The sequence below is a fragment of the Strix aluco genome, chromosome 4, assembly GCF_031877795.1.
Source record: "Strix aluco isolate bStrAlu1 chromosome 4, bStrAlu1.hap1, whole genome shotgun sequence".
NCBI lineage: Eukaryota > Metazoa > Chordata > Aves > Strigiformes > Strigidae > Strix > Strix aluco.
Window position 1 is genome coordinate 47,586,980 of NC_133934.1, and position 12,658 is coordinate 47,599,637.

The following is a 12,658-nucleotide window of genomic DNA, read 5'->3' on the forward strand; positions in this document are numbered from 1 at the left end:
TCAAAAAAAAGAGAAGGTGCCAAAACCTACTACAGAGCTGCTCCTAAAACTGGGTGTCAAACATGAGTCAAACCAGCACAAGAAAGCAAGGTGTGCATTACTCCACACAGTACATTTCACACATCCTAACAGGGAATTAATGCACAGCAACTGATACACTTTTCAAGTCACATCCTTACTTATTGTATAGCTTAAATTTGTGGATGCAGTTAAGTTAATTAATTTATCTCCAGGGAAATTCCTGATGCAGTGTTTGAATGTGTTCTAAAATCCTGAAATAGAAAGATATCTACAGGGCCATAACACTATGAAAGAAAGGAATGAACTGTTTGGATACTACTCCTCAATGCTTAAAAGCCAAGAAAATACAGAGGTTTATATTAAGGGTAGAACAAAAATTTGTAACTCTACCAATAAACAGGAGAACTTAAAGTAAATGTCAGCTGAAACACAGATGGTCTCTCCCACAGAAACAGATTTCGTGGTCATGGCATTTGTTCAGACATCATGATCAGTTAATTTAGTTACTAATGTGTACTTCATGAGCCTCACCTTTGCTACTATCTGAATGTCTTAATTTCTACAATTTTAAATTTTTACTGCATGACAAGATTCTATAGCTGTCCATTGATTTTATGTCCATTAATTTTTAATTTATTAATATTTTTTAATTTCATATTATCACTATCAAGAAACATCCTATACTGCCTATACAGTTTTATATTTGCACCTCATTCTGGAAGTCAGTCAACAGGCAGAATTTTACAACTAGAGGGTGCTGGAGGACCATAATGTGATATGGTATGCAAAACTCTCGATGACCTTTAGTGGAAAGAAGAAAAATAAGATAAATCAATTATTACTGCTCAGTAGGACAAGTTAATATATTCCAAGGTAATACAAATATTGCAATATTATCTAGTGTAAGTAAAAAGAAAATTAATACTTAATAGATGATACTGGTTTATTTTAATTTTTTTTTTCAAATTTGCTATTAAAGTTTGCTTCTGTCCTTAGTTTTTGTGCTGTAATGAACAAAAAGCCTTTATCTTAACAGTACACATTCCTTTTGCTTCCTTTTGTGTGAGTTGGAAGCAATTACAGTGTATTATTGATTAAATGTTTTATGATAAAACACAAAAGCTGTCAAGTAAGCAGGAAAGCAAGAAGGAACAAAGATTAATTTAACAATAAAATCTATAATTGAGATTATACAGATAGAATGTGGACATTAATTACAGATAAATCATTTAATAAGAGTTCTAACAAGAAAATTATCTTCCAAAATTCATATAATTTCCAACACAGGGTAATTATTTTCTTGCCTTCCAGTACTGTAAGAAAAAATACAAGTATGAGAATAAATAACATCTGTGTAGCACTCTGATTGTACATATAAAAATTACCCCTCCTTTCCTTCCTCTCTTTGACTTATTGCTTCTTAGGGTCTCTGACAATTCTGCAAATACCTTCAACAGACAGAAATATTGAAACTTTGAACTAGACCTTAAAGATATGATTTCCCTCTGCCCCCAGTTCAACATGGCTCAGTAACATCTGGGAATTCCCTTCCATTTCCTCAGATCAGAAAGAAATCCAAAGGACAAACTGTGGCCACCTGGTAAGGTGGCTCCCTGAAATCTCCACGAGAAAGTGGGCAGGAAGTGGTGGAAAGTGTGTGACCATATTCTAAAGAGCAGATCTCTTCAACCCAAACATGAATCATTGCAATCAGGCTGTTGGTCACAAAGTGGCAATGGTTAAAAGACACTGGGCATGTGCAGATCCACCAGATGCCCAGTGAAGCCAGTGTGGCATGATTCGACCTTTTTATACTCCCACTTTTGACCTTCTGGTTGTGCAGGCTTGCCACATGTGGACAACATTCATGTGGTGGGCAATACTCAAGTGATCCAACAGTTCTCTTGTGGCGTCACTGTCTCAACACATCCTGGATGAGCTAGAAATGTAGCACAAGTTGGACTGTGTCTGCTTCCATGCTATGGAAGGTTTCACATGTTTAATTCAGTTCCTTCCTAGCCTGTGAGGAGCGAATAATCTGTATTTCCTTTTATGAATTGCCAAGTTAGTGAGAACTGTCTTATTTTCATATTTTAACTAACTGTGGTGCCCCAGCTTTACAAGCAGAGACAGGTTTCTCTATGGCATGCTCTTAAGGGCTGAAACCCAGTGCTTACATGTTTCCAGGGAACACATGCTACTCGGACACCTATATACCAGCAGCTTTCTTTCAGCTGTGTTCACCCCATGACTTGCCCTTAAAAAGGGATGTACCCTGGCACCCACAGGAGACCGCAGGTCCTGCCCTACGCACCCCAACAAGATCATGTTTAGGTAGTCTCCATGTCACAGGGTTTCCTCTAGAAAATGGAGAGCAGTCTCCTATCAGAACTGTTTCTCACATAGGACCTTATTCTCCAAAAAGCTGCAGCCAAATCAATGAGTTGGTGAGGGCAGCCATTAATTAACACAGAGGCATGAAGCTCATGATATATTTAAGAGTCTCAGCCTCTTAGACCTTTGGACACGTCTTCACTTCTACTGGTGGCTAGGTGTTAGTTTTGGTCATCTGTGCTACAACAGGCAAACAAAAAAAAGTATAACGTGGTAAAAATGGGATTTCATCTTGATAACAACTGATTTTTTTTAAACTGAAAGCTTTCAAGGGGACAAACAAAAGAAATCGAGTAAGATGCATCCGATGCAACAACAACAAAATTGTGACTGCAGGCTGGCCAGACAGTACAGAAGATGAGTCAGAGGAGAGAGAATGTAAAAAAGTATAACATAACCTGATACTGAACTGCATCTTGTGATGTTTCTCCAAACGTCCTGATACATTTAGTCTAGAAAGTGGCCTGTTTGTTTTTGACATATTGTATCTAGTTTGTGCCTAAGGAAACAACAATCAAAATTTGGCCCAATGTTTTATTGTCAGCATATTCTCACACTTCAGTGTGCCTGCTTGATGGATACAGTTGTTGCACTTTTTTCTAAATGAGGTGATTTTACAAAATTGGTAATTCTCTGATCTTTATTTTTCCACATAGACAAGATCAGCTTATTCAATGCTGCCTTCACTAACAAAGTCTAAATAATATGAATTACATCTTAGCTTTTTCTTCAACAGTGCCTTCTAAAATTACACAAGAATGGTGGTTTTTTTTTTTTATTCCTCTGGAAGTCAGCAGAAAAGCTGTTAAATACTACATATACTAGAATACTGATTTTAATAATACTCAACGTGCACATCAGTTTCATCGTCAGAAACACTTTAAATCTCTGTATGTTACTAATAACTGAAGAGCGTTATTCAGCTTTATAATGTAGTATGCATTGTCCTTCATATATATTCCTAAAGCAGGATGTATGCTGTACATTTATATACAACGTTGGTCAGAGCACAGACATTGCAGTGTCATGCGTTCATTCAGATTTCAGATGCCATATGTTCAGTACAATCACATGGCATCGAAATGCAACATATTGCTTTGCAAATGCAAATAATTTCACACAGTGGCCTTCATGACTGGGAAGGGGCAATGAAATGGGATATATTTTATACATATGAAAAAATAAATAAAATATTTATCATAAATATATGGACCAGTATATGACATTGAAGAACAAGAAGCAAAAAGGGAACAGTGCTCTTGCATAAAGATCGATTCTCTTTGCTGCTGATGGAATGACAGGCTTGGGAGGAGGAGGCTTCTTGTTGTTCTTGGCTTGAGATTTCCCGAGCCCATTGTTGACTTCAATGGGCTTCCCATAACAGTCATAATTCGATAATTCAAAATCCCTTGGTAAGCTTCCAACAATGCTGAAATCATTGGATCTCAGATCAGATTTCGAAGTGCAAACTTTTTTGCATCTGGTCTCACCAACCTATGAAATAAAGAGTGAGGGGAATCATGATCTACTCACCATATTTCATTAACAAACTTAATGCAGCTGCTAGAGAACACCGCAAACAAACATATAGGAAATTACTTGTTGATAAGCATACATTACATCAGCGTAATTTGCTGAATGGTTCCATTACAAAGTACTTAAGGATGATCAGTCAATCATATAAACTAATCCAAACATTCATAATTGTGTAATTTTTCATGCACAAGATGCCTCATGCTGTGCAACGTGCTATAGTTAGACTCCTTCATTTTAAGATAGAAGGGGGGAGAATATTTCTATAGAGAGTATTTTTGGAAATCGGTTCTGTGCTGATGAACTGCAGGACAGATACTATTCAATACTTATATTTTTCTGAGGCCTGGAAGCTATAGTCAGAATTAACCCTAAAATTCACTGTTTGATGCAACAATTAAAGTCTATCCTGGTTCTACGTAGTAGCCAGATCAAGATCTTATAATCTCATCCTCTGGTGACCACCTTTCATGGTGAGAATGCACCTTCTTTGTACCTGCATTCCTTGGTGTCTCTCTAAAGACAGGTAACAAAGATGCAACACTGTTCTCAGCACTTCCCATCTGTGCACTAGAGAACTGTGTAACTGGGAAATCTAAATCCAGCAGCTGAATACCTGTCATTCCTACAGCTCCATCAGTGCTCCTGGGGATCAAGTACTACTGTGCTATGGGGTAACCCCAGGTGAATCACTCTCTTTTACGGACCAGAAAATCATACTAGCACAGATAATGAACATTTAAAAGAAAAAATTATTTGGTGCTCTTCAAAACTGAAGTGTTTTGGGGAAAAATCCAACCAACCAACCAACCAACCAACCAATCAGGTTCCTATATTCCCTTCCTTGGATTTTATAAAGTTTATATTTTGGGTACAACAAATCTCTAGGAGGACCACCTCCACACTGTTCAGGGAGCTTGAAGGGATTTGGAGACTACTTGGAAGACACTGTGCTTTATGACTTGGGTAGATGTCTCCCAAAGTTTCATTTCAATTGGACTATACAGTAAAGCAGAAAAAAAAAAGAAAAAAAAAAAAAAGAAGAAGAAAAAAGAATACAGATTATGAAACCTAACTGAATTATTAATAATGTCATTTTTTCACATACAGAACCTGAGTGTTAGTTGGAAAAAATGCTGGTTCACAAATCAGGTTATACACATGGGCAACTGACATTAACATAAGTTTCACTAGGGCTTCCTGGAGCCACTGATCCATTAAAACTTGGTTCTTCCAAAAGCTGCCTGTCCCTCCTTCTCAGTAGCCTATCTCTCCTCCTTTACCCTTAGTTCTCTCCACCTTTGGTTTTCTGCAGTCTTAGGGTGATAGTTCAGGATATTTGTATTATCACATTTTGTAACTAAAATAATGATAGTGAAATACAGTACCAGACTTATGGATGAATGAAAAATATTCTGGAGAATATTGCTAGGTTCTCTATGAAAACTGACAAGGTATCCTGGATGAAAAGAACTGAGACAGTCAGGAGGTGACCTAAACTTCAATAGGGGCTTTTCCTCCCATTATTGACAACACTGATTCTGACGCAAGGTGGAAGAGAAGCATGGCACTATTCCCTCAGCGAGGAGTGGATATACCTCCTCAGATTTGCCAGACTTACTTTTCTCAGGAAAACAGTAAATTTTGAAATCAATGCACTAAAACTGAGGTGCAGGTTACACAACAAAATCAAGATTACAGGTTATAAAAAGCAAAAAACAAGATAGGTGTTCCATGATGGTAAGGCAAAACTATATATACAAATTTCCTGCAACTGTTTCCCAGTCATCAAAGAGCTGACAGCTTGGGACAGTGTTCAATATTGGAGTAGCAGGGGCAAACTGTCTAGTAAGGTGGTGACTGAGACATATATGAACACAATTATGTGACCTTGGCTGGCATGGGGGCTGTCTGTCAGTGATCCAAGAGGTTTCTTTCAATCAGATCATACCCAGCAATATGGGTAATAAAGATATAAAGCAGACCCTTGTGCAATGAAAGGGTAACTTGCAGGACTGGGGTGAATGTCAAGTGAAGAGTCACAGGAATATGACATTTTTTCCATGGTCGAAACTAGGAAGATTTAGTAAGGCCATTATGAGAAATAGAATCATGTATGAAATTATAAGCCTCCTTTTGGACTTGCAAACTCATAGTCCATTCCTCATACCACCAGCAATATATACTGTAAAACTCAGTGTCACTAATTGTAGCCTAAGTCCTCTCATTTACAATACAGAATATTTCTGTTCCAACTGCAGTATCTAGAGAGTGCTCCCTTAAAGGCCACAAGAAGTCGGTTTTCCTTCACTCGCAGGACAGAGAACTGAGGGAATGGCTTCTAGGTCACCTCTGCCTTGTAAGCAGAAGACTGTTTGCAGCATGTTCACACAGAGCTCTGCTTAGCTTAGTGTCAGCTGGAGTACTGATTTATCAGGGTGACACATTCCTTGTAAGAACAACCTGGCCCAATTTTTTCTTTAATAAATATATGTTACTTTTAAAAATAATTTCTTTCATTTCCCTGGGTTTACAAATCCAACGTGTTTCTATTTTCTATGTTCAATTGCTGTCTAGACATATTTTTAAATTTCTTCTCATATCAACTCCCTAATATTTCTGTTGTTTTAATCTAAATTCACTTCAGTTGACCTACAGCTTTCCTTAAACAAAATGAGATATTAAAAGTAGTTTATCTGCTTTTTATTCATCCTGTCTTGGTTTGCACTAGAAGCATAACAATATTCCTGACACTTACCAAAGGCTACAGGAACCATTTCTGTGGAAAATGATACCACAGGACTTGAGTTTAGAGTACTACACTGAAGACTTGTAAAGAAAGTAAAACATTGTTAAAACTTACATCCTTTTGACTTTGTCCTGACACAGAACTTGGTCCTGGAAAATATTTGATATCACTTGTCTTATCCTGCCCCAGCATCATGACCCGTGGGCCAGACCTAGACTGCAGGATGTTTCCACTAGACCTATGGCTTTTCCCCTGCAGGATATGGGGAGCAGCTGTTTGGGAAGGGAAGGCTGCTGGAATAGTGCAGGGCCTCCCCTCGCTCCCGATGGAACCAGACAGCCGCTTCTCATCCACATCATGGAGGTTGGGGGGCTGAGGAGGGCACAGGAAGGCAACATGGTTCTCGGGGCTTGGCCCAAAACACAGACCTAGCTTCTGTTTCTCCCAAGACTGGGCCACCTTGTCTAGGTTTGGTATGTTGGACAGGACACCTGCCTTTTGATGAACAGCTCAGAAAAAACTAAAAATGACTCCTAGAAGCCAGAAGGCCCCTTGCAATGATCCTTTCTCACCTTTTACAAAATTCAGGCTGACCGATGCTCACTGCCAAACTCAGCACTTGCTGCTGCCACTGCTCCAGAGCTGCCACACACGTGCCACTGCAGCAGGGCCATACCCTGCTCAGAAAGCCTTTGTCTGCAGACTTAGGGGAATAATGTGGTAAGAAAATGGGGAAAGAGAAGAAAGAAGAAGTGCTGCCTGTGCGTGCAGACTGGCAGGGAGGGGGAACTAACTTCCCGTCACTGCCTCTGCTGCTTCTGGTGCTTCTCATCACTATCCACAATCTACTGCACAAACTAGTTACACTAGATTCTCCTTTAAAAACATCCAGGATGGAGAACTTTTTCCATGACCTCGTTCCCCACAAACGTATGTACCTTATTTCTAACCTGCATTTACTTGGCTTCAATTTTCCAGTCACAAGGCATGACTATAGTTAGTCTGATTAACTGCTGGTACTTACAGATGGTAACAAATCTAACCTTGATTTTGCATAATTCAAATGATGTAACCAGGCTGACACATGAAGCCAAGTCAAATGTTCTTAAAAATTTCTTCCCTCCACATCATTACCCCGTCAACCTAATTGATAATCTTTTAAAAAATTATATTCCGTTTGATTAAATCAATAAACACACAGATCAGCTTTAATTTCACTGACCCATTTAAATTTATTAGCTAACATGGGGCTGAATTATGAATAATACTAATGATAATTATTACTTATGAATAATAATTATTAGTCAGACCCCTGTTAGCTATGCAATATTTTCCACTGATTGATGTCAGGCTTATAATCATTCATCTTATGCCACTTAGCCTTTAAAAGTACTGGCACAAAGTTAGCTTCTTGCTGTCTTTTGGAACGCTATCAGTTTTAAAGAATTTATTTAAAAAATCAACATTAATGTTCCACAGCACTCATGGACCAGCTCTTTAAAAAGTCCTAAATGCAACTGAAGCTGAAATCTCAACTGTAAAATGTCTAACGTTAATAGCTACTGTTTAACATCCTCATTAACTACTGTCAATGAAAGCTAGTTCACCATCTGATGGAATATATCTGGCTTTTCCCCAAACACAGACCAGAATATTTGTTGAACACTTTTGCCTCTTCTGCTAATTCTTGATACTTACAGCACCTCTATCTAGTATTGCACCAATACTCTTGTTATTGGTTTTTGTATTCATAGAATCACAGAATCATCAAGGTTGGAAAAGACCTTGAAGATCATCTAGTCCAACCATTAACCTAACACTGACAGTTCCCAACTACACCATATCCCTCAGCGCTGTGTCAACCTGACTCTAAAACAACTCCAGGGATGGGGAATTCCACCATTGCCCTGGGCAGCCCATTCCAACGCCTAACAACCCATTCTGTAAAGAAATGCTTCCTAATATCCAGTCTAAAGCTTCCCTGGCGCAACTTGAGGCCATTACCTCTTGTCCTCTCGCTTATTACTTGGTTAAAGAGGCTCATCCCCAGCTCTCTGCAACCTCCTTTCAGGTAGTTGTAGAGGGCGATGAGGTCTCCCCTCAGCCTCCTCTTCTCCAGACTAAACAACCCCAGTTCCCTCAGCCGCTCCTCGTACGACATGTGCTCCAGACCCTTCACCAGCTTTGTTGTCCTTCTCGGGACATACTCGAGTAATTCAATGTCCTTTTTGTAGTGAGGGGCCCAAAACTGAACACAGTCATCGAGGTGCAGCCTCACCAGTGCAGAGTACAGGGGTAAGATCACTTCCCTGTCCCTGCTGGCCACGCTATTTCTGATACAAGCCAGGATACCATTGGCCTTCTTGGCCACCTGGGCACACTCCTGGCTCATGTTCAGCCAGCCGTCAGTCAACACCCCCAGGTCCCTCTCTGACTGGCAGCTCTCCAGCCACTCCTCCCCAAGCCTGTAGCGCTGCTGGGGGTTGTTGTGGCCCAAGTGCAGCACCCGGCATTTGGCCTTATTGAAACTCCTACAGTTGGCCTTAGCCCATCGCTCCAGCCTGTCCAGGTCTCTCTGCAGAGCCTCCCTACCCTCGAGCAGATCAACACTCCCACCCAACTTGGTGTCATCTGCAAACTTACTGAGGGTGCACTCGATCCCCTTGTCTAGATCATCAATAAAGATGTTAAACAGGAGTGGCCCCAAAACCGAGCCCTGGGGGACACCACTCGTGACCGGCTGCCAACTGGATTTAACTCCATTCACCACAACTCTTTGGGCCCGGCCATCCAGACAGTTTTTTACCCAGCAAAGCGTGTGCCCATCCAAGCCACGAGCAGCCAGTTTCGCCAGGAGAATGCTGTGGGAAACGGTGTCAAAGCCCTTACGAAAGTCAAGGTAGACAACATTCACAGCCTTTCCCTCATCCAATAAGCAGGTCGCCCTGTCATAGAAGGAGATCAGGTTTGTCAAGCAGGACCTGCCTTTCATAAATCCATGCTGACTGGGCCTGATCATCTGGTATTCCACACGTGTTGTATGATGGTACTCAGGATGAGCTGCTCCATCTGCTTCCTGGGTACCAAAGTCAAGCTGACAGGCCTGTAATTTCTTCCTATACATGCAAAGTAACCTCTTATTGCCCTCAGTTATGCTAACCATATATCCCTTTTGTTACCTACACCTATTACCTACACCTATTTTCTAGATTTCAATGTATATTAATTGCTATCAACTTTTCCATTTGTCAGTGAGAAGAAAAGAGAAATGCTTGAAGCTGAGTTAGCTTTCAGTCTTTGTGGAGTTTGTTTTCAATTGTGCTGTTTGTTGGGATTTGTTAAATTAGTATAGCTTCCCTTCTGGTCTGTTGCTGCTTTGAACATTGTTAGATAGCTCACCAGCACCGTTCATACTTTTTTGTTTAAACTCTTCCACTCAGATGAGAAAAAATAGTTTTCAAATTTGTGAATCTTATCCTTTCACAGCACCAAAAATACCAGGACTTGACCAAATCTGTTTTGTGCAAATAGAATAAAGATCCTTTTCAACTGACTGTTCATCCTGTGATCAAGTCCTCTTTATCCACCAGGATGAAATGTAATATAAAATGCCATCAATTTGGATTCAAGAATTTTTGAGAGCAGAAGTGCATTGTCTGTAATTTCTAGCAAAGCTTCAAACGTGCTATAGCACTGGCAGCCTCTCAAGCTCAGCATGTGTCCCTCAGACTGAAATGCCTCCCTACTATAATGCAGCATTCTCTGCCCTACACAGCATGTCTTCTCTGCCATAAAATCATCTCTTCTGTTGCACCCAACCTCTTTTTGGCATGCAGGTCTGTCACTAGTGCTGCCAGTTGTGTAAGAGTCTTCCACACAAGATGAAGGAGGAGTCTTAAAACAAACTCTGTCATTAATCTTTCTTGCACTTGTTTTGTGCTATTCTCTTGCTCTTGCCATAATGATAGACATAGATCATCAATAAAGTAATGATTGTTTAGCATTAGTGTGTATTCAGACTGAGTATATTTTCTGGTACAGCTCAGCAGGAATTTGCTATCACATTCCAAATATTCCTTGTAAAGTACAGCACAAAAAATATTTACACATAAAATATCACAGAATCACAGCATAGCTGAGGTTGGCGGGGACCTCTGGAGATCATCTAGTCCAACCCCCTGCTCAAAGCAGATTGCTCGGGGCCTTTTTACAGTCATGTTCTGAATTATCTCCAAGGACGGATATGGGAGTCACTAGAGCAGAAAGTACCTACTCTGTACCTGAAATGCTGTCATGAGCTATTAAAATAGACTGCAGACTGTGGTTTTGCTTACAAGATAAAATGTAAACTGGGTTTCTGGTGGTTCTACAAGAAAAATCTGAGTTTGGAGTGTCATTCGAGGGGAAAAGACAACATGGGAAGATCAGGTCACCACAGGTCACACCACCAGTGGTCAGGTATATTATAAAATAGTAGAGATGGACATAAGCCATATCAGGTTTCAGAGCCTAGATGTGACTCTGACAAGATAAGGCAAGAAACAGCACTACTTCTTTTAAAAAATAACTGGGTTTAGAGCTATTACCACCACTTGCATAGCATTATTCATCATCCGCCAGAGCCATTCTTTTAGCAAATGTTCTCTCCAGTCATGAGCACATTATCTGTGGGGGACAGCTTCTATAAATGGGCTTGATGAAAATCTGACTTTTCAAATTGAGGGGTGTTGTTATAGCTAACAGTGCAATCTCTCCCTGTAATCACGCCACCAGTGAAAGCAAAAAGAAACTGATTCATCTTCAAAACATTTCCCTTTTTACTTGCTTTTCTCACTGTATGATGCTGCATTGCTAGGAAACACATGCAAACTCCTACTTGAGGATTCCCAATAAAAAGCCAGTGCCAGCAGTTACCACCAGGTTGCATAATTTTCTCCTCCACTTAGAACAGCATCTACTTGCAGCCGCTATGAGCTAAGGAAGCCAAACTGTACTTTTTCATGGCTTCTTGCCTGTAAATGCATAGCCATTGCCACACCTAGAAAAACACATCAGAAGTGCTTATGTTGAATTTTCTCTTATTTTTTTTACAGATTCAGGGTGATTCTGCCAGATGGACCACTTGGCTTTAATCAGACAGTCGTATCGATAAACTTCTGGGCTTAAAATGGCACTGACATTTCAAGGGGTTTTGTTGGAGGAGGAATGAGTCATAAAGCACGGACTTGAGGGTTTGGCATATGCTGGCAACATACAGCTTTTACATCAGCCAGTACCCAGGATTCAGTGGAGAGGAGAAGTAGCTATGCATCCATGGAAGTCTTTCTCCACCTTTGGGTGACTGGCAAATTGTGAGCATTGTTTTCATCCTGCCATCTTCACTGTCACTGTTGGTGACTATCAGTCATGATCACTGACACAGTGCCAAAAGTGCTTTCTGCTGAAAACTTCTAGGCGGGCCCTTACAGGTTCTGTTACAGGGGATCTCTTTTCCTCACCTTCTATTATGAATGGCATCAAGCTTTTAATGTTTAGGATATACTGAAAAGTTTATCCCTTTATCCAATTTATTGTCATAAAAAAAGGAACAATAGCTGCTTGTATTTTTAAGTATAATCACATGTTTTTATTATGGTTTGTTTCTTACTAATATCAAACATGCCAAGTCTCCAGACCAGACGCCATTTTTATCATTCACAAATGGAGCAAGCACATGAAACTAAGTTGTTCCATGAGGGCTGGAAGCATGGATGCCTGACAACTCCACTTGCTTCCCTGCACTTCTCCTGATCCTTCCCATGCCTGGGACTTTCCCAACCCAGCAACACCCCTGTACCTTTCATACCGGCCCCTTCCTCAAACCTCCTGCAGAGACATCACTACTGCAACACTGCATGGATGCAAGAGGCAGCAAGAGTGCAACTTGCTGTTCAGGGAACACTAGCAAAAACTGTCCTGGCA

General features: G+C 40.3%; 1 protein-coding gene across 3 annotated transcripts in view; it reads right to left on the minus strand.

Annotated features, from left to right (window-relative positions):
- Window positions 1-950: 950 nt before the first annotated feature.
- GLRB (glycine receptor beta) overlaps window positions 951-12,658 on the minus strand; it is a 53,253-nt gene continuing 41,545 nt past the window's right edge. For all 3 annotated transcript variants that reach the window (XM_074822955.1, XM_074822956.1, XM_074822954.1), the window contains one exon: window positions 951-3,909. In XM_074822955.1, coding sequence (XP_074679056.1) covers window positions 3,613-3,909 — 297 coding nt within the window. In that variant the 3' untranslated portion in view covers window positions 951-3,612. The remainder of the gene's footprint in view (window positions 3,910-12,658) is intronic.